This window comes from Microcaecilia unicolor, chromosome 4 (genome assembly GCF_901765095.1).
Source record: "Microcaecilia unicolor chromosome 4, aMicUni1.1, whole genome shotgun sequence".
NCBI lineage: Eukaryota > Metazoa > Chordata > Amphibia > Gymnophiona > Siphonopidae > Microcaecilia > Microcaecilia unicolor.
This window is the reverse complement of record NC_044034.1, coordinates 175,270,366-175,289,440: the sequence shown is the minus strand read 5'-3', so window position 1 is coordinate 175,289,440 and position 19,075 is coordinate 175,270,366. Positions and strand designations below refer to the sequence as shown.

Sequence of the window (19,075 nt, the reverse complement as noted above, 5' to 3'; positions counted from 1 at the left end):
ACCCCTCCACCAATTCGATCCACCCTATCACTACGATATAATTTGTACCCCGGTATGACAGTGTCCCACTGGTTATCCTCCTTCCACCAGGTCTCAGAGATGCCTATTATATCTAATTTTTCATTTAGTGCAATATATTCTAACTCTCCCATCTTTACGGTACCATGTAAGTCACATTGAGACTGCAAATAGGTGGGAAAATGTGGGATACAAATGTAACAAATAAATAAATAAAAATTTCTTAGGCTCCTGGCATTCACATATAGACATTTCAAAGTATGTTTGTTGTTCCTATTTACATCATGCTCAGTACTTGACAGTATTAATTTGCAATCTTTTGTCTGTTTTTTATTTTCATTTAAGGACTAATCTACTATGATCTCTTTTGCAACCTCACTATCAGGATACCCTATCTTCCATGTTTTGGTAATATCTTTGGAAGATGCCTTATCCCGAACCATGAGCTTTTGAGCGACTGTCGGCCTTCCCCCCCCCCCCCCCATTTCTAGTTTAAAAGCTGCTCTATCTCCTTTTTAAATGACGCCAGCAGCCTGGTCCCACCCTGGTTAAGGTGGAGCCCCTCCTTTCGGAATAGGCTTCCCCTTCCCCAGAATGTTGCCCAGTTCCTAACAAATCTAAAACCCTCCTACCTGCACCATCGTCTCATCCACGCATTGAGTCTCTGGAGCTCTGCCTGTCTCTTGGGCCCTGTGTGTAGAACGGGTAGCATTTCAGAAAATGCTACCCTAGAGGATCTGGATTTGAGCTTTCTACCTAAGAGCCTATATTTGGCTTCCAGAACCTCTCTCCCACATTTTCCTATGTCATCGGTACCCACATGTACCAAGACAGCCGGCTCCTCTTCAGCACTATCAAAAATCCTGTCTAGGTGACGCGTGAGGTCTGCCACCTTCACACCAGGCAGACAAGTCACCAGGCGATCCTCACGTCCACCAGCCACCCAGCTATCTATATGCCTAATGATCGAATCACCAGCTACAACAGCTGTCCTAACCTTTCCCTCCCGGGCAGCACTTGGAGACATATCCTCGGTGCGAGAGGATGGTACATCTCCTGGTGGGCAGGTCCTGGCTACAGGAGTACTTCCTTCTTCACCAGGGTGATGCACTCCTTCTAGGAGACCTCCCTCCTCCAAGGTAGCACAGGGGCTACAAGACTGGAGGTGAGACTTCTCTACAACATCCCTGTAGGTCTCCTCTATGTACCTCCTGTCTCCCTCAGCTCCACCAAGTCTGCTACTCTAGCCTCAAGAGAACAGACACATTCTCTGAGAGCTAGGAGCTCTTTGCATCAGGCACACACATATGACATCTCACCAACTGGGTGTCATACATGTGACACTCAGTGAGGTAATTAAATTTGCTGATGACTCAAAGTTATTCAAAGTCGTTAAATCGCGGGAGGATTGTGAAAAATTACAAGAGGATCTTAAGAGACTGGGAGACTGGATGTCTAAATTGCAGATGACATTTAATGTGAGCAAGTGCAAAGAGATGCATGTGGGAAAGAGGAACCCGAATTATAGCTACGTCATGCAAGGTTCCACTTTAGGAGTCACGGACCAAGAAAGGGATCTAGGTGTCATCGTTGATGATACGTTGAAACCTTCTGCTCAGTGTGCTGCTGCGGCTAAGAAAGCAAATAGAATGTTAGGTATTAGTAGCAAAGGAATGGAAAACAAAAATGAGGATGTTATAATGCCTTTGTATCGCTCCATGGTGCGACCACACCTCGAATATTGTGTTCAATTCTGGTCGTCGCATCTCAAAAAAGATATAGTGGAATTAGAAAAGGTGCAGAGAAGGGCGACGAAAATGATAAAGGGGATGTGATTATTATTATTTATTGCATTTGTATCCCACATTTTCCCACCTATTTGCAGGCTCAATGTGGCTTACATAGTTTTGTTAACATTGTCATTCCAAGATATCAGATACAGCTAGTGTTGTGCAGAGATTAAGTAAGGGAAGAGAGAAGAAGGAAGGGAGTGATTAGGGTAGTTGTGGAAGGTGGGTTTTCATAACTGAGTGGGTTGCTGAGGTGGATTAGTGAGGTTATCGGTTCTCATTGTAAGCTTTGTTGAAGAAATATGTCTTCAGAGATTTGCGAAAGATAGTTGTTTCATCGATGACTTCCCTATGAGGAAAGGCTAAAGCGGCTAGGGCTCTTCAGCTTGGAGAAAAGGTGGCTGAGGGGAGATATGATAGAGGTCTATAAAATAATGAGTGGAGTTGAACAGGTAGATGTGAAGCATCTTTTCACGCTTTCCAAAAATACTAGGACTAGGGGGCAAGCGATGAAGCTACAATGTAGTAAATTTAAAACGAATCGGAGAAAATTTTTCTTCACTCAACATGTAACTAAACTCTGGAATTCGTTGCCAGAGAATGTGGTAAAGGTGGTTAGCTTAGCAGAGTTTAAAAAAGGTTTGGACGGCTTCCTAAAGGAAAAGCCCATAGACCATTATTAAATGGACTTGGGGAAAATCCATTATTTCTGGGATAAGCAGTATAAAATGTTTTGTACTTTTTTTGGATCTTGCCAGGTATTTGTGACCTGGATTGGCCACTGTTGGAAACAGGATGCTGGGCTTGATGGACCTTTGTTCTTTTCCAGTATGGCAATACTTATGTAGGGCCCCTTTTACAAAGCGGCGGTAAGCCCAACGTGGGCTTAACACTCGCTAAACAGGAAGTACCACCAGCCTACCACAGCAGCTCGGCGGTACTTCCTACCCCCCAGCATGCCGTCATATCCAGCGCTACAAAAATATATGTATTTTCGTAGCACCAGTGTGTACCTGGCAGTAATTGGGCAGTGCCGCTTGCTGCCCGGTTACCGCCAGGTTAGCATGGGAGCCCTTACAGCCTCCTCAATGGGTGCCAGTAAGGGCTCCCCCCAAAATGGCTGTGCGGCAAGTGTTCTGTTGTATGGCCCTTTCCTGCCAAAAGAAAGACCTACCATTTTACCTGCTGCGTTAAAAGGGGGCCTCGGTGCTCATCAAAAACACCTACCGATGCTAGCACAGGCCCCCTTTTGCCACAGTTTGGTAAGAGGGGCTCTTAAACGGCTATGTTTTCACCAGATCCGTATACTTGGAATTTCAATGCCAGCACGCAGACCTGGCCCAGCATTGATTTTCTGGGTATAACGCCAGTGCGGTTAGCAAAACAGTGATCACTGCCAGCTGAAAATTGGGTCTCATATTTACATTTTGATCTGAAATACATCATACATGGATCTTCAAATCTAGCACAAAGAAATATTACAGACCTCTTGTCACTATCCTGGGACCCTATTTTCGAAAGGAAACACATGCCCAGTTCCATTTGTAGTGATAAACGGTGCAATTTCAACCACGTTACGCTATTCCATGCTGTTTCATTTCTGGATGTATGTAAATTCTCCTTTCTTGCCAAGCTCTAAAGTTAACATAACCATTTGGAGCAGGTCTTTCACATATTCTTTGGGGTGTCTTTTTCTTTCCTTAATGTGTTTTGAAAGCAATGAAATCATAATACAGTTTTTGAAGTGTCTTACCAACCGAAGTGAGACAGTTCTCAGAGGGGAAAGACTTCCTAATATGTCGATTAATGTGCTTCGTCCCCAGACCGTGGGTTCTGGAAAAAGTAGTACAGTCAACAAAAATGTACAATAATACTGAAAGCGTTGCTCTTTCCAGATGTATTAATCATTCCAGAGAACTGTACATCTACAACATTCCAGGGATTGCTAAGCATCTGGAGGCCATAATAGTGGATGGGACTTGATATACCACCTTTCTGGGGTTACCATCAAAGTGGTTTACATATTATATACAGGTAGTTATTTTGTACTTGGGGCAATGGAGGGTTAAGTGACTTGCCCATATTCACAAGGAGCTGCAGTGAGAATCAAACCCAGTTCCCTGGTTCACAGGCCACTGCACTAACCATTAGGCTATTCCTCTATAAATTATCGAGAAACTCACAGCTGAACAGCTGTGGCTATCTTATTGGTTCAGATCTGTAATGAGGGTCTAATGTGCTTACAAAGTAGGCTGCCTGTTGATTAATTCTATAAGAGACGCTTATAATTATGTCTATAAATAACAGCAAAACACCTAAACCCTATTTTATAAGAGCATGTGTCAGTGGCATAGGGGGAATTTGATAAATGATGTCCAAAGTTAGGTGCCAGGAATATCCTCAGTAAAACTAGTATTCTGCAAGGGTGACCTGTGCGGAGCGTTCTTTATAGAATACTAGTTTAGTGCGGAGCTCACACCTGACTTTGAGTGCCGCACTGACGCCTACTGAAACCTGGTGTAAATACTGATGCACGTCTAATGGCAGTTGGGTGTGTAAGTGACCCTATTATATAACATCACACCTAATTTCTGGGAACGCCCTTGACCCACTCATGCCCCTCCCATGGCCACACCCCCTTTTGAGTTGTGCGCTATAAATTTCAGGTGCGCGTTTAAAGAATAGGGTGCAGGGCAGATCCACATAAAAACCCAAATAAGTGCCAATTAACATCAATTATTGATTGTTAACGGCTCTTTAAATAATTAGTTTGTGCACTGATCTGGGATCTGCATCCGAATTTGTATGACCTATGTAGAATCTGGGGGAAAGTATGCAAGGAGGCATTCACATGAGAGGGCATGGCTACCACTTATGTGTGCAGCTTACAGAATACAGTAAGTTAAGCATGCTCTTGCTGTATATACATGCCCACAGTTAAACCAGATCTACAAAATGGGTGGTGATAAGGACTCACACGCTAATTTTTGTTAATGGCCACTTGCTAATGGCAACATCAGTGCATGATTAAATTATGTCTTCTGGACCTCAGTAGAGAAGCTCAATGGACATTAAAAACTTTCTCCCATTGTAACTTATTTCTCTGTCATCATCACTGGTCCAAGATTTCTTTTACTGTATTAATAGAAACATTTTCTTCTCTTATATCTTCAAAAGAGTGAGGCTTCAAAAGAGTGAGGCTTCAAAAGACTGCAGTTGATAGCCTGGCTGACTTCTGCAGTCCGTGCCGAACCCAGATTTCTGGTGACCAGCATTGAATATCCAGGTTTTTTGACATGTCCTCAATGCAAGTGGCGTCCTTGGGCTGCGCGGGGTCCCGTCAACACGCACACTTGACTGGCACTGCCCTGAGCCATGTGTGTGTAGTTCTTCTCTGGGTTTGTTCAGAGAGTGGTGGTTGCAGGCTCCTTAATTGCTTTGCTTCCATGCACCTGTGTCTGCTCTCCCTCTGCCTGGCTTCCAGGCTCCTTGATTGCTTTGCTTCCACCCACCTGTGTCTGCTCTCCCTCTGCCTGGCTTCCCTTGCTTCTCTCCTATTGGTCTTCCGGTTCCTCCTTCCCCTGCTCTTGTCCTATGGCTGTGCTCCTTCTCCCTGCTGGTTCCTGCTGATGTCAGACGCTCTTCCTGGACTCCATGCTTCGGCTTCTGCTTTGGTAGCTGTTACTTGCTCAGTAGTTTGTTTCTTATCTTCTTGTCCCTCGTTGCTGATTTTGCCTGTACCTGGATCACTCTCTTGCCTGCTGCCTGCCTATTGACTTTGCCTGTACCTGGATTACTCTCTTGACCTGCTGCCTGCCTACTGACTTTGCCTGTACCTGGATTACCCTCTTGACCTGCTGCCTGCCTACTGACTTTACCTGTGCCTGGATTACTCTCTTGCCTGGTGGTCTGCCTATTGATATTGCATGTACCTGGATTACTCTTCTGCCTGCTGTTTGCCTGTTGACATTGCCTGTTCCTGGATTACTCCCCTGTCTGCTGCATGCCTATTGACTTTGCCTGTACCTGGATAATTCTCTTGCCTGCTGCCTGACTGGCCGATACGTTCACCACCCCGCTTCCAGCTCCGTCTCGTAAGTCCTGCAGGCCGTCCACACCTAGGGGCTCAACCTCTGGGGAACGGTGGTCAGCGTAGGTAAAACCCGGGGCTGTCCAGCCGCCAAGCAGAACCTGGTCCGAGTACTGGGCTCAGCAGCGCTCTACTTGGTAGAAGAACTCACAAGTCTGACATTTTTTTCCGACCGGATTGAAGATAACCAGCTATGTCGATATTCAGACATAGGCGGTTATCTTTAAACAAGCCAAAGAAATACTAGAGTTTGATGCAGCCAAATATGACCGCCAAACCTGGTTTAAAAATTCGCGGATAGACGGTTATATTGTGTGATAAAACCGGTTATTCACCAGCTGCTAACTGCAGATATTCAGCAGAGGTTAGCTGGTTATCCCCCACTGAATATTGGTGGATAGCCAGTTAGGCACTATTTAACCAGTCAGCATCTGTTCTGACCGGCTAAATAGTGCTAAATATCAGGCGGTGAATCTTATATGCACTTATCTGATCATGTCAGCTTGGGGATTACTCTTCCAACATGAAATCATGTTTCGCTATATGCTGCTTCAAGGAAAACCCCCCACTGCTTTTCCTTGAAGCAGCATATAGCAAAACACGATTTAATGTCGGAAGAGCAATCCCCCAGCAGACACGATCAGATAAGTGCATTTAAGATTCACTCTTTTGAATATATATGAGAAGAATTAAGCATTTAGTAAAAAAAATATTCTGGTAATAAAGTTAAAAAAACTTGGACTAGTGACAATGATGGAGAAATAAGTCTCAATGGGAAGAAAGTTTTTAATGTCTATTGAACTTCTCTATTGAGGTCCATAAATCATAATTTAATCAAGTCCTTTTTGATGTATTCTGATGTTTGTGAGTCTTGATTCTAAATAATTGTTTTGCCAAGTAGAAAAAACATTAGTGCATGGCCATTAATTTGGAAAATGGCCATTTTCTGGCTGTGGTAAAAATGTCCTTAACATGCGGGAAGGTCGCTTTTTATCGCACCTTAGTAAAAGGACCCCTAAGATTGTGAGCCCTTCAAGGACAGTAGGAAAATACCTACTGTACCTGAATGCAACTCACCTCTAGCTACAGCTGAAAAAGGTGTGAGCTAAATCCAAATCCCTTCTCTATTTGGCAAAATAAAACATGGAAAAGAAAATAAGATGATACCATCTTATTTTCTTTTCCATGTTTTATTTTGTTTGATTTCTATTGATAACCTTAACAGTGGACTAACACGGCTACCACACTCCTCTATTTGGCAAAAATGTGAAGAATTCATTTTTATATGTTTTATATATTTTTATATATTTCAAATTTAATTTTTCTAGTCATCTTCTAGGAAAACAAACTTCTAACTATGAAATAAATGAATTCTAATATTATAAATGATTGTACACCTCACAACCTATGTACCTTAACTTTACATACAGAATCCTACCTGTTCACTAGATTTTTGTCAGATTGTGCCTCAGGACTAAGTGCTGCCTTTGGAAGGACAATGCATGGGGTTCTGTTTGTTTTCACTTCAGAAGTCGTATCCTGCATTGTTTGTGACAAATGTAAATATTATTTGAAGAACACAAACACCTGAAAACTGATGCATTTTAGGAGGCATAAACTTTGAGGATAATTTTATAACTAGCCATATAAGAGGATGTTGCCAGTATACATTGTAAAAGTTAGAAGTTTTATATGTAGGGAAGGTACACATATATTTTCCCTTCTGAAATCATCACCTATATGTTCATCACATATATATTTGTAAATATGTCTGCTAGCTATACATGTTTAGAAGTTCTTTGTAGAAAGCTTGCTTAGCATATACAGGTGAATGTAAATGACTAAGGGGTTCTTTACTAAGCTGCGGCAAAAAGTATCCTTAGCATGTCCTTATGTGGGTCTTTCCTCATACTAAGGCCACTTTTTCCATGGCTGGAAAATGGCTGATTTTCCATTTTCCTAACTAATGCCCATATGCTAATGTTGCCATTAGTGCATAGCCCTTAACTAAAATTAGTACGTGTACACTTATCCTCACCTGTTTTGTAGGTGGTAAGAGCTCATGCACTAATCTTGGGCTAATCATTTTGCACCAAACACAGCAAAGAGGCGTATGGTCTGCAGCAAACGCAAAGTCCAGAAGAATCTTAATTTAAAAACAATATTACTTCCAAGGGGACCCATATCTAAAAATGAAATCTTTTCCTTACTATAATCCATTTTAAATTGTATATTTACATCTTGCCCCGTATTCGAAGTCTATATAATCTTCCGAAAATCCATAATCCTTGAAATGTCCACCTGGAAGACCAACTGTCTCTGTTAATGAATCTAAATTGGAACCGCTTTCAGTTTTTATAGATACATTTCTTAGACCATTAGTTCCTACTATTCCTTCATATGTTAGGGACTCATCAGATATGATCAAATTTTTTTTTGATTAAAATTAAGATTGAAGAAGAATTTTTCTTGGGATCCTTGGACGTAAAGTCTTTATATACAAATATCCCGCAGGATGCAACCCTTGATATTATTTATGATGCCTTAAGTAACAGCACATACATTAGTAGAATACCAATTGATTTTTTGATGCATCTGGATTTGGAAACGTTACATTGATGATATTTTCGTTATTTGGAAATGGAGAGAGGAGGATCTGCATACATTTTACAAATGGCTCAATAAGCAAGATATAAATATAGAATTTAAAATGGATTATAGTAAGGAAACGATTTCATTTTTAGATATGGGTCCCTTTGAAATAAAGATTATTTTTGAATTAAGATTCTTCTAACCAGTTAGCATGCAGCAATGTAAATGTAATAACAGATTAGTGTAGAAATGCCAACTATCCACTCCCATACACTCCTCCTCAGCCAAAAAATATTTTTTAGTGCATGCACATTTAGAACTTACTGCAGATGCCTGAGCGTGCCCCACAGTACGTCCTTTTATGCTGCGTTAAGCACACCGTAATGTTTACTACAGCTTAGTTTAAAGATTCCTGAAGGAGGTAATTCTATAACAATGCATCTATAGTTGGGTACTTAGGGGGGGAATTCAACATATGGCCACTAAAGTTGCGCACACAAATTTGGCAATGTGGCCAAATTGCTTGCACAACTTAATTAATTGACAAACCAACTGTTGCCAATAATTGGCCAATAACAATTATCAACACTAATTGGTCCTAATTGGAATTTACGTGCAGAACTTTCTAAGCGTATTCTATAAAGTGTTGTGTGTAAATTCTAATGTGTGGATCTCAAATGGGGGCATGGCCATGGGAGGGAAATGGGAGGGTCATGGGCGTTCCTAAAATGTACGCACACTCTTATAGAATATGCCCGATTCACACCTAAGTTAGGTGTGGTCAATTACATGCAGAATTTGTAGGTCTGTATTCTGTATATGGCAATCCAGTTTAGGATGGGCTGGAAAAGGGCTTCAACAGCAACAATAGAAGCCAGAACCGAGGACAGTGCTGGGCAGACTTTTACGGTGTGGTCCTGCAAATGGCAAGATGGATTCGGATAGGCTGGAGTGGGCTATGAAGGCAACTCCAGTAGTTGGAACCTAAGGACAGAGTCGGGTGGACTTCTAAGGTCTATGTCCCAGAAACACCAACGAAAGACCATGATCAAGTATATAATATCATGTTCATTGTTCATTTAATCATGATTTGATGAGTGTGACTAGTGGGCAGACTGGATGGACTGTTCAGGTCTTTACCTGCTGTCACTTGCTATGTTACTATGTTTTAGTTGGCATCAGTGGCGTAGCTAGGGTAGTTGACACCCGGGGTCGGTCATTTTTTAACCCCCCCCCCCCAAATCCAGTACTAGGCATACCGAGAATACAAAACACTCAGGACCTATAGCGCAATTCTACCATACCATAAGCAGTCATTTCTACAAGTCACACAAGCATCTTAAACGCTACAGTGAGCACTAGAACATCAATTCACCTATTGTTAAATCGAAAACAGACAGATTAGTACAGATCGTCGATCCTGCACAGTCAATGCCAACTGAAAGCCATGTCTTTTTCACAAACACAGATACACCCTAATCCACTATAGAATAAGTAATCATAAACTTTCTATTTAGACAAAAATTAAACTGAACCCCCGATGCCAGACTCTGCATACAATGCAACACCACAGAAACAGAAAATGTCCCCTAGTACTGTGCAAAATATAAAGACAATGGATGTAAATTTGAAAAAACTAACAAATCCGATCACCACTTTACAAATTAACAAACAGAAATAAAACAAATATAGAAAATAAAATACCGTTTTATTGGACTAATACATTTAGCTTTCAGAGGCCAAAACCTCCTTCCTCAGGTCAATACAGTATAGTGCTGTTATAGTATCCTATCCTGACCTGAGGAAGGGGGTTTTGTTCTCTGAAAGTTAAGTCAAAATGTATTAAAAATTAGTCCAATAAAATGATTACCTTATTTATATGTTCTATTTATAAACATTCATTAACACATAAACACAGATACAATACTATACCCTAAAGCAAAAAAAATAAAAAATATATATTTTATTTACAGTTTGTCGTCTCTGCTTTCTGCTTTCCTCATCTTCTTTTCACTGTCTTCCTTCCATCCAGCCTCTGTCTTCACTCTTTCTCTGAAATCCAGTGTCTGCCCTCTCTCTCTGCCCCTTCCATCCACCATCTGCCCTCTTTCTCTCTCCCCCTTCCACCCACCATCTGCCCTTTCTCTCTGCCCCTTCGATCCGTCTGCCCTCCCTCTCCCATCCATCCAGGGTCTGCCCTCCCTCACGCTCCCCCCCTTCCATCCAGGGTCTGTCCCCTCTCTCTGCCCCCTCTCTCTGCCCCCTCTTTCCACCTGCACCTAGTTCCAGTTCCAGCCCACATCTCCCACCTGCCACCCTTTTCAGCCCCACTATCCCACCAGTCCCCAGCCCTTTTCTCCCATCAGTCCTGGGCTTCAGCCCCCAGCCACTTCTCCCTATCCCCTTTTCAGCCCCTAGTTTCAACCCCAGCCCTTTTCTCTCACCAGTCCCGAGCTTCAGCCCCAGCCAGTTCTCCCTGTCCCCTTTAAAGCCCCCAGTCCCCACAGTTTCAGCCCCTGCCCCTTTTCAGCCCCAGTTCCAGTTTCAGACCCCTTCTCCCATGAGCACTTCCCTCCCCAGTCCCCTTATCCCCTCTGAGCACCCCCACCCCTCCCCAATCCCCATTCTCCCCTCTGAGCACCCCCACCATCCCCAATCCCCATTCTCCCCTCTGAGCACCCCCACCCTCCCCAATCCCCTTCTCACCTCTGAGCATCCCTCCTCTGAACTCCCCCACCCCTCCCCAATCCCCTTCTCACCTCTGAGTACCCTTCTGAGCTCCCCCACCCTCCCCAATCCCCTCTGAGCACCCCCACCCCTCCCCAATCCCCATTCTCCCCTCTGAGCACCCCTCCTCTGAACTCCCCCACCCCTCTCCAATCCCCTTCTCCCCTCTGAGCTCCCCCCCGACCCAGTCCCGTCCCCCCTCCATTGAGAGCCACAGAGCCCTCTTCTCCTGCCACCGCCTGCCTTTTTCTTTTTTTTAAATCCGTGCAGCCACGCAGGCAGCGCTTCGCGTCTGCCCTGCATGTGCTGTGAAAGAAGTAAATAGCCAGCGCTGGCGTCGGGCCTTCCCTCGATGTCCCGCCCTCGAGGAAATAGGAAGTTACCTCACAAGAGGGCGGGACATCGAGGGAAGGCCCGACGCCAGTGCTGGCGATTTACTTCTTTCACAGCACACGCAGGGCAGACGCGAAGCGCTGCCTGCGTGGCTGCATGGATTAAAAATAAATAAATAAAAAGGCAGGCAGTGGCAGGAGAAGAGACGCGACGGAGCACCCCCCACCCGCCTACACCCGGGGTGGACCGCCCCCACCGCCCCGCCCTTGCTACGCCACTGGTTGGCATAAATGGCCATGCCTAAATTTTAGTCATGGGGATGGGTGTTACGCGTATTCTATAAACTGCACCGTGCTTTAGAAGAGGTTTATAGAATAACACTAAACATGTTTTTTCGGTACCATATATAGAATTCCCACCTAAGAGAGTGCCTACTTTCTTTATAATATACTAGCTTAACAGGTGAAATATGTGCCTCTAAGTCAGGTGCCTACTTGTACCTAAATACTGGAGTTAGACACAGACTCTCTTCTATAAGTGTGAACCCCACCCACACTCCACCCAGAATTTACATGCATCTATGCACACATTTGCACATTTATGCCATTATTCTAATCATTTACATGCATAGTCAGCACAGAAATGTTAGCGCCTTAAAGTTAGATGCCAGGTTAATGTGCACTAAGCGTAAATTCTATATCAGCAATTGAACATGCAATTGACACTATATAATGCTAGCATTAACCCCTGGATTCTATAAAGGTTGCCCAAATTTGGGTGCAATCCAGAGATGTGTGCAAAACTTAATTGGTTAATAAGCCATTATCACACCATAATTGGGTGCAAACAATCAACTGATGTTATTTGGTACCAATTAGGATTTGCATACACAGCCGCCTGTGTGCTGCTCTACAACAAAGGGAGCCCGACTTTCATCACGCATATACCAAAATGGGGCGTGACCACGGGAGGGGTATAAGTGGGTCAGGTCTGTTCCAAATATTTGGGCGTAGTATTGCAAAATATGGGGGATCCACATTCAGGTTGCAAGTAAGTTCTCAAGTACAAAGCTGGATGCGGGAATGCACACTAAATGTTATTCTATAAAGAGCATTCAGCTCATAGCACTCTTTCTAGAAAAGTGCTGAATGTGGATTTCTCCCAGCACCTATTTTTTGGCACCATTTACCGAATATGGCCCTAAGTTTGCGGGAAGGCGCATAGCTTTATGTGTGAGCACTTACGCTAGCTCAGTGGGTGGTGTAAGTGCTTATGCTTAACTGATGAAGTTAGGCACTAGAACCTGAGCATATAAGTGCTGGGTACACCTCTGACTCACCCCTGCCCCTCTCAGATCCACGTCCCCCCTTGCAGTTGGACGCCTTGGGCTTTGCACATACAGTTTACAGAAAATAGACTTAGGGCAGCTAATTAGAGCCAATTAGCACCAATTATAGCCAATAATTGGTTATTGCCAATTAGCCGCTAATTATTATGTTAAGTTACGTGCATAAATGTTTAAAAATTAGTTCCAGAAAAGCTGCTATTTTGCTAAGGTGCACTAACAGAATTGGCATATGCTAATGATTAGCACACTCTAAATGCTGCACAGCCCATCGAATATCTATGGACTGCATGGCACTTAAAGCATACTAAATCCATTAGTGCACCTTAGTAAAAGCACTCCTATATGTTTCGAACTGCAACACACACAGGCATTTTGAGGGCATGGTTTATACAGGTGTATTCCTTATTTTGCAACATGCACAGTTTAAAGAAATATTTAATTGTAGCAAATGAATAAATAGCTTTTAGTTACTGAGCACACATCAAACAGTGACTGACTTTTCAAAAACTTCCAGATTTGAGTTTGACTGAGTCTGAGCCCAAGCATACTTATCAGAAAAGCAGATATCCCTCAACAACTCTGACTGGATTTTGAGATAGTGTGAAAGTCTTTGCATAATTTATGTTTACATTGTGCCTGCACCAACAAAATTGCTTTGACAGATTCAACCATCAGGGAAACAGAGAGGAGATCAGCAATATCTTTCTCTCTCTTTAGCACCCTCATGTGTCCAGACTGATTAATAGGCTACAGATGATTTCTCTCATTATATGGGTAGGTGTGTTGTTCATAGGCACATAAAAGAAAAAAAGGATCTTTCCTAAAAATTAAAACAAAAATCCTGGAGGTCATATTTGAAGAAGTCCAAAAGGAGGATGTCCTCTTAAAAGAGGTCGTATGGTAACCCCAAATAAAATCCTAATGAAATGTAAACATGTGAGCATGAACACCCTTAACACGTGTTTCACAGGCAATCTTTTTACTAAAACAGCTACCTAAAAACAAACAAAGAAGGGGTTATCCTCTAATCTGAATGATAATACATTTTACCACCTTATAAGGAAGGGAATTTTTGCTCAGAGTGGGTAGAATTATGAAACAATGTGTCAGCAGAAGTAGTTCCACGTTTAACACTAAATCAATTCAAAAGTAAATTAGACATTGGCTGATTTTTTCCATGATAAGGTTCTCAAGATTCAGTAAAATAAATATAAGAACGCACTGGAATAATCTGCACAGAGTGGCAGTTACAATCTTAAACCACGAGCACTGGGGTAACCTGGGCCATGGCAGTTACAACCTAAACCACAAGCAGTGGGAAAATCTGGGCAATGGCAGCGACAGCCTTGAACAACAGCAGCATGACTGCATCAGGACTCCAAGATAGAGTCCTGGTGATCTCTAACATGGAACCTTGCATCATATAGCTATGGTTTGGGTTCCTTATTCCCACATGCATCACTTTACACTTACATTAAACTGGTTAATAGCAATATGCATAAAGTTAGGACAGCAAAAGGCTGTTCTAACACTATATGCCAAGCTAACTGGGCACCAGTCTGAATACTGGCCATTGCCCGATTAACTTCCAGATCAACGCACATACCCAGATATTCATAAAAGTTGTCCTACTGGGATAGACCAAGGGTCAATCTAATCCAGCATCCTGTTTCCAAAGTTGACCAGTCCAGGTTACAAGTACCTGGCAGAGTCCCAATAACTGGCAAGATTCCATGCTCTTAATTCCAAAGATCAATAAAAAGTAGTCAAAAGATATATTAAATTAATCCAGTAACTTTAGCTAAGTCTACTTTAATATGGATTTTTGGACTTTTCCTCCAGGAATTTGTCCAAACGTTTATTAAACCCAGCTATATTAGCTGTTTTTACCACTCCTCTGGCAGAATTTCAGAGCTTAACTATATATTGAGTGGAAAATATTTTTCTTATTTGTTCTAAATGTGCTACTATGTAACTTCATAGAGTGTCCCCAAGTCTTTGTACTTTTTGAAAGAGTAAACAATCGATTCACATTTACCCATTCCAATCCATTAAGGATTTTGTAGACCACAGTCATATCTCCCCTCAGCGTCTCTTCTCCAAGCTGAAAAGCCCCAATCTCTTTAGCATTTCCTCATATGAGAGTTCTTCCATTCTCTTAATCATTTTGGTCACTCTTCTCTATACCTTTTCCAGTTCCACAATGTTCCAGCATTGAATATTCAGGGTTACTACTACTACTTATCATTTCTATAACACTACTAAACGTACTTAGCGCATCTTGCAAGCACCTACCAACACAAGTTTAATATTATCCCATAAAACACATAAGAATAGCCTTACTGGGTCATGCCTGGGTCCATCTAGTCCAGTATTCTCTTTGCAACAGTGGTCAATCCAAGTCACAAGTACTTGGCAGAAACCCCCATAAGTACAAAGGTTCTACTGGTTTTACAACCACCCTAACCACTCCAGAACTGAAACATCAGAGTAGTGTCTGTCATGATAATAAAACGTCAGGTCGTGGGGTGAAGGTTAATATTTCAAGTTGTTAAGTTGTAGGGAGGGATGGGTTGTTTCCTTTCTGTCGATTATATTGTTCAGCTTGTACTGTTTTGATTATTGTAGTTGTGATCATAATAAAAAATAAACAATAAAACAGCAAATTGTTAAGTTCTATTTGTTTCCTTTTTCAGTAGTGGCTACAAGAGGGATCCCAGAGAGATTTTTTTCTGGACTATGTAGAAGATTCTGCCATGTAGTTTGGTTGCTGAAGGCCTGGTACCAGTTCCCTTGCTTGGGCTCACTTGCAACTGTGGTCATTATTCAAATGATTTGGGCAGGCTCAGACATGCTTCACTGCTTAAATCCTCCTTGCATTTTGAAAAAAGGTTGCTTGTGTACACCACTCCTGTAAACTTGAAACCCATGTGTAGAAGGCTTTGCTGGTACGACAAATTCTATCTTTATATGGAGAATATTTAGTGTTCTTAGTCCTGACCCCTCTGATGCAAATGACAGTCTCATAGCTTGCATCTAGTCTGTTCAACAATAGTTTCATATGATTGAGGAATTATAACCTGCCTGACCCATGTTTCCAAATGACTGTCTTCCACACTGATGTCCAACGGTAGTTTTTATCAGAAGCCAGGAAACTACCTGTCAGCACAACATGCAGTTTGGATGGAATGCATGACAAATCGACATGGGGTTTCTACTGACATTATTTTTCTAAAGTTTGAAAGGAAAACCAGAGGATGTTTTCAGCCGAGGAGTGGAAGATGGTGTCCTAGGCCCTAAAGATAATTGGACAGCAAAACTGAGAATGTGCCAAGTTATAAATATTCTTTGTTTTTCAGGCTTGATCTCATTTGCTAAAACAGCATGAGCTGGATTTTGAACTGCAACTGCTGTGAAAAAGGAAAAAATCCTCACATTCTGTCATTCCAGCACATATTTCAGGAGAGAAAGAACTTAATCTTATTATCCAATGAGCCCTGATTAATAAGAAATGAGAGTTCAAAAACCCGTTGTAAACAAAAAAAAGTTTTTGGAACTACTATCCCATCCCACCATTATTATTTAGTTATTTATTTGGTTCACTTGTATCCCACATTTTCCCAGCTTGTGCGGGCTCAATGTGGCTAACAAAGTTACAAGAAAATTACATAATACAGCAGAATATTATTGTTCTTTAAAAATTAACAAATACAATAACAGAAGCTGCTAAATAAGAGAATATGGATGGGAATACAGGACCAACAAAAGGGAAGCTGACAGAAGGGTAAAAAATGGGTAATCAAACAAAACGGAAAAAGGGATTTAAAGAGTATTGTGGACTTTGGGATAGGCTTTACTAAACAAATAAGTTTTAAGTAATTTTTTTAATGTTTGGTGATCCGTTGTCTCTTTCAGTAGTCTCGGCAAAGCATTCCAGGATTGCGGGCTGATGAACGAAAAGGAAGAAGCGTAGATTGACTTGTACTTTAGATTCCTGCAGGAGGGATAGTGCAGAATAAGATAAGTACGAGATGACATCAATGAATTTCTGGGAGGTAAATCAATCAAATCACACATGTAAACTGGTGCTTCTCCGTAAATGATCTTATGTGTTAAGGCGCAGATTTTGAATGTAATACGGTCATTAATGGGTAGCCAATGAAGACTCTCATGGAGAGGCTGCGCACTATCGAAGCGAGATCTTCCAAAGATTAGTCTGGCTGCGCTGTTTTGAACCATCTGGAGCTTCTTCAGAATACAGTGTGTACAACCAGCGTAAATTCCACTGCAGTAATCGATGTGGATTAGATGATCAGGATCCTGACACTTTCACATTTATTTCATATTTCCTTTTAGCTTGCGCATCCAAAAGAAGAATTTTGTTCTGGATAAGTACTATGGACTGGATTCAGTAAATGGCATTGGAAGACATCCACACAGAGCGCTGTTCTATAAACGGCGTTCCGCATTGGGCGTATTTTCTAGAATATGTTTATGTTTATTTACACTCGATGAATCGCTTGTTTTAACAAATAAATCAAAGTAATGTACAAAATAGATAAAATCAAATGAAAAAAAAGGAACGCCAAAAAATAAACAGGAAAGGAATGAATCAGACAAGAATACAAATAAAACACAGCTGTATAACTACTGCTTAGAGCTAATTTCCATACCAAACTTTGGGCCTGATGATTTACACGAACATAAACCTGGTGCGTAATTTAGGTTCAGATCCCCAGTATTCAGTAATACTCTGCGCATCTTTAGTGAAAGCCCATGACCCACCCATGCCCACGCCCCATTTGAGTCGCATGCTATAAGATTTCCGCATGGATCTTTATAGAATAGCACTTAGCAAGATGCATGTGCAAATTCAAATTGTTGTCAATTAATGCCAATAATTGATTGCTAGAACTCAATTATTGGCACTATTGGGTCGTTAGCCAATTTAGTTGCATGTGCATCTCAGGATAATGTACGATTTTGCATGTGGAAATCTGCACGCCATTTATGGAGTTCAGAGTAAATGTGGTATGAAAAGCTTTCATGTCTTGCTAGCATGTACTCATAATATATTGCAGTTTATGCACTAGAGTTTAGCATGGGCCCTAACGTGACCGACTGGGTTATGAACTGGTTGAGTGGAAGGTGACAGAGGGTAGTGGTAAATGGAGCTCATTCTGAGGAAAAGGATGTCACCAGTGGTGTACTCCAAGGTTCGGTTCCTGGGCTCAGTGGTGGCCCAAGGCAAGATGCTGTCTGAGGCAGGGCTGAGATGCTGTCCCTCCTCCCAGGCTGAGATGCAGCCCTCCCTCCCTGCCCCGGCCAAATTCAAATGTCAAAATAAATGTTCCAAAAGCCGGCAGCGGCCTCTTCTTTACTGCAGCCACCTCTAAGGAAATAGGAAGTTAATACATCAGAGAGGCGGCCGTAATAAAGAGAACAGGCAGGTGCCAGCGGCAGGGCAGCATATGGGAATTGTGCCTGCCATCGCCAGCTTTTGGATCATGAAGAAAGAAGGTAAACTCAGGGAATGGGATAGAGGAAGGAAGGGGAAGATGCCACTCCCAAAAAAGTGCCGACTGAGGCCCCTGCCTCAGGTGGCCTAATGGTCAAGCCACCCCTGCTTGGGCTGGCTCTTTTGAACATTTTTGTAAGTGATATTGCTGAAATGTCTGGTAAGGTTTGCCTCTTTGCGGATGATACTAACATCTGCTATTTAAGTGCTTATTAATTCCAATAATTCATTGCTAGTGCCTAATTGACTAATTAGTTTATGTATAAATCTGGGATCCCTGCCACAATTTGGTCAATCTATACAGAAGCTGGGGGTTACTGACCTATAATTTAAGCATGATTTCTAGCACTTAATACTAGTATTTTATAAAGACGGTAAGGGCTCCTGGCAGTAATGGCCATGTATTGAGGAAATTAGTACAGGCCACTATAAAAAAAAAAAAAAAAAAAGCTGACTATGGCCATTTTTCAACCATAATGGAACAAAACACAACTGTCCAGGAATAAAACAGACATTTTGAGCTAGACCTGTTTTTATAACGAATAAGGCACAAAAATGTGCCCTAAATGACCAGGTGATTACTGGAGGGAATCAGGGGTGACCTCCCCTTACTCCCCCAGTGGTCACTAGCCCCCTCCCACCCCCCAAAATTGTGGTTA

General features: G+C 42.2%; 1 protein-coding gene across 1 annotated transcript in view; it reads right to left on the bottom strand.

Moving 5' to 3' along the window:
- Positions 1 to 19,075, bottom strand: part of MRVI1 (murine retrovirus integration site 1 homolog) — a 188,094-nt gene that overhangs the window by 86,788 nt on the left and 82,231 nt on the right. The window contains 2 exon segments of the mRNA XM_030200986.1: positions 3,562 to 3,641; positions 7,337 to 7,437. Of these exon segments, the coding sequence (XP_030056846.1) occupies positions 3,562 to 3,641; positions 7,337 to 7,437 (181 nt within the window).